Raw genomic sequence first — 3,439 nt, 5'->3', positions numbered from 1 at the left:
GGCAGATAAAATTAGGAATTTCTCTTGCTGTTGGGATAGTCTAAGTTACACAATATTCCTAATAATTTCCCGGTATGAGGTATATCAATCAGACAAAACAGCAATGGTTTATTGATTTTATTCAAATCCAATGCATATTCAGTGCATCTAGAAGGACACAATTCGATTAGGCCTGACTAACACACGTGGGTAAACATTACAAACTGCAACATATCCAAATATTACATAATTGGAGCGTTTCTTTTCACCTCCACACAATTCATGTGACGGGATTGTTTCTCATCTGGGTTTCTTAAATTAGTACTCTGAAGTTTATTCTGTTTATTATGAGCAACCTCAACAACGAGGTCTACAGTACATAATGCTGTTAACTTTAGCACCTGTTGAATTAACAATTGCTTAAGACATTTTCAGATGGTGGGCAAAAAAAGCACCAGCAGTGAAATAGGAACCGCCACTTCCTCTCGACAACGTCGTATCCCCTGTCCTCTTTACAACGTCGGCGAAAAAAAACCCCACCACTTCATTTAAACGTGGTCATGATTTTTGAAGCACCAAAATAAGCATTCTTCCTACATGGACTTCAGAGACGCTAGGATGTTCCACAGGAGTATTGTAGGGGTCCAGTTTCACAGTGCTGGCGGCAGAGGCCGTCAGGTGGGTGGTCTGCATCCTGTCAGTGTCCTTTATTCAACCCTGTCCCTGATTCACCCCCCTCTTTCACAACTATTCACTAAAAAGACAGTATCACCTCTAATGGTCAAGCACGAGATTTCGCCTTGTTTTCCCCCTCTGACTTGGAGGTGATGATCCAGCGGTAACAGTCAGTGATGCTCTTGTTTTGTTCTACAGCACAGCTAGTGCAGTACACAATGCCTAGAGCCAGCATCACCACAATGAAAACACACAGCGGCACCAGGAGTGCTACTAGAAGCCAGCTCTTGTCATGCTTCCTTTTGCCTTTACTCTCCGGCCCCTGGGCCCCTGAGGCAAACACTGTTTGGGCTGGAGGTGGGACTCTGAGTGTGGTGGTGGTGGCCTTAGCGTCAGAGTCAATGTCTGGGGTTTCTACCACTCTCCCAGCTCCCTTGTCATTCTGGACTGCTGGGCGGTGGCTGTCACTAACCCTGGACACCACTGAGGGATCACTTGCTTGGCTTTGAGTGTCATCATCTTCCTGCGAGGAGGAGCTGGGCGAGGGTGTGACAGTGTTCCGAGCGGGCTTTCTCCGTGCGAGAACACCCCAGTATGAGTTATGGCCATCCAACGGCCTGCGAGGAACCGGTGTAGATGTTGTCTCCTCCTGCGGGGCCTCTGTAAACCAGCCCAGGTCAGTCGGAAGCCTCTCAAGGACTGTCTGCTCTGTCAGCCACTCCAAACGTGTGATGTCTGTAACCCAGTCTTGGTCTGTAACCCAGGTTTGGTAGGACGAGGTGGTTGTTGATGAATACTCATCATCACCTTCTGGAATAGCCATGCAGGAGTACTGGTCTGACTGCAGCTCGTACCCTGCCTCACAATAGCACTCAAACCCACCCATATAGTTGAGACACTTCTGGTGGCAGCTGGTGGAGGTCTGACACTCATCCACGTCCTGGCATAAGCCTGGATCGTCGGGCAGCTCAGTGTAGCCTTGGCGGCAGTGGCAGGCAAAGGAACCAGGTGTGTTCTCACATCTGTGTTCACAGCGACTGGAATCGTGGCATTCGTCAACATCCACACACTCGCCATCTTCATCGGGCTCGTAGCCCTGGTTACAGTGGCACTCGAATGTCCCAGGAGCATTGACACATATATGACGGCAGGGGACCTGGAGACACTCATCCACATCCAGGCAGTTGCGTCCATCAGGTGCCAGCAGGTATCCTTTTGGACATTTGCAGCGGAATCCCTTAGCTGTCTCCTCACAGTCAAACTCACAGTTGGCCGTGGCACAGGAATGGTTCGGCTGGCAGGTCTGGCGGTCCTCTGCCAGTGTGAAGCCGTCAGAACACTCACAGTAATAGTGTGTGTCAGCATTCTGACAGAAATGTTCACATCCACCATTTTCTTCTTCACACCAGTCCTGGAGGCCATCAGAGCAGAGGGGGGAATCCTTTGACCAGCCCACAATCCCGTCTTCCCTCAGCATGCAAAGAACAGACTGGTCTCCTAAGCTGTCTTCATTATCTGGGCAGGGAAGGGTGGCCACTGAGCCAAAGGGGATGTGAGTGAGGATGGTGCTGAGCAGGCTGAAAGGGGTGGTATACAGGGCAGGTCCGCCTCCCTCACTCTTCAGAGAAGGGCACATCCCCCGGTAGGTGTAGTGACACATGAATCCATCCACAGTCAGCGAGCAGGAGCCATCCAGCCACTTGAAGTTGTCGTGCTGCTCCCGGGTGTCAGCAGCAGTGTTGACACTCATGACGACACAGCGGGGCGCGGCACAGGTACTAGGTGAGTCCGCCCTCAGCCAGTTGGTGTACTGCGTGTCCTGTTCACCGGTGATCCATTGGAATCCCCTGAGTGGGCGTGTGGCAGAGCACTGCCTGGGCTGCCGATGGAGCCCTATCCACAGTCTGACCCTGGCCCGTGGTCCTCGCTGCTCCACAGACGACAGGAGCTCATGGACCACAGCCACCTCCTCAGAACTCTTTAGGGTTGCCAGGGAACCACCTTTGTCCTTGCAGAACCTTGCCGATTCCCGAAAGGTCTTGCGTTGGAAATAGATGGCGTAGCAGCCATCTGCAGTACAGAGAGCATCTTGCTCCTGCAGCTCTTGTCCCAGAGTCCAGGGAAGCCAGCAGGCCCACAGAAGAGCAAAGGAGCGCAAGGCATAGATCATCTTCCCCATCTGTACCACTGTCTTTTTTCCACCTCCCTACACCTCTCTCCAAGTTAAAAAAATAAAATGTTTATTTCAGCTTTGTTTCAATGTTCGACCACTTCTCCCGAACAAAACACTTGTGTTATTAGTCAGAGTTATTTAGTCAGAGGCCTTCTCCTGAGCTCCCTGCTTGTCTACCTCTGCCTTGGTAGCAGCATTCTGACTGATCTGCAGGAGAAAGAAAAGAGGGGGGAGGGAGGGAGGGAGGGAAGAAAGAAAGAAGGAGGGTACGTAAAGGAAAAAGGATTGTATGTTTTTGGAAGAGGGGGCGGGTAATGACTGAGTGTGTGGAGGGAGAAGGGGGGCTGCTGTGCTGGATGGTGGTTTTCCCTTGTGCCATATGGTTTTCATAACTTTAATGGAATTTCTCGCAACCCTGCTACCAACCACCCCCACCACATCAACCACTTCAGCTCCACCCACAATAATGGAAACCGTTTCATTTTCCCAGTTTCTCAGACAGATGAAGAGTGGCGACTCAGATAAATCCTTGTTTTTGTCCTAGGGACTGATCTTTCCTATAGTCTAGTCATTTAGACATTTTTTTCCCATTCTGTATATTCAACTGTGAGA

At 50.5% G+C, this 3,439-nt stretch overlaps 1 protein-coding gene across 1 annotated transcript; it reads right to left on the bottom strand.

Annotated features, from left to right (window-relative positions):
- Positions 1–102: 102 nt before the first annotated feature.
- On the bottom strand, positions 103–3,030 carry LOC106602975 (uncharacterized). Its single transcript, XM_014196061.3, has one exon. The coding sequence runs from the start codon at positions 2,831–2,833 to the stop codon at positions 761–763; it is 2,073 nt and encodes a 690-aa protein (XP_014051536.3). The 5' UTR covers positions 2,834–3,030; the 3' UTR covers positions 103–760.
- Positions 3,031–3,439: the final 409 nt, after the last annotated feature.

Source organism: Salmo salar, chromosome 04 (genome assembly GCF_965601325.2).
Source record: "Salmo salar chromosome 04, fSalSal1, whole genome shotgun sequence".
NCBI classification, from domain to species: domain Eukaryota; kingdom Metazoa; phylum Chordata; class Actinopteri; order Salmoniformes; family Salmonidae; genus Salmo; species Salmo salar.
This window is presented reverse-complemented; position numbering and strand designations above follow the sequence as displayed.

Excerpts from the sequence above, each read along its gene's own strand:
- LOC106602975 (XM_014196061.3), bottom strand. The coding sequence starts at position 2,833 with ATGGGGAAGATGATCTATGCCTTGCGCTCCTTTGCTCTTCTGTGGGCC.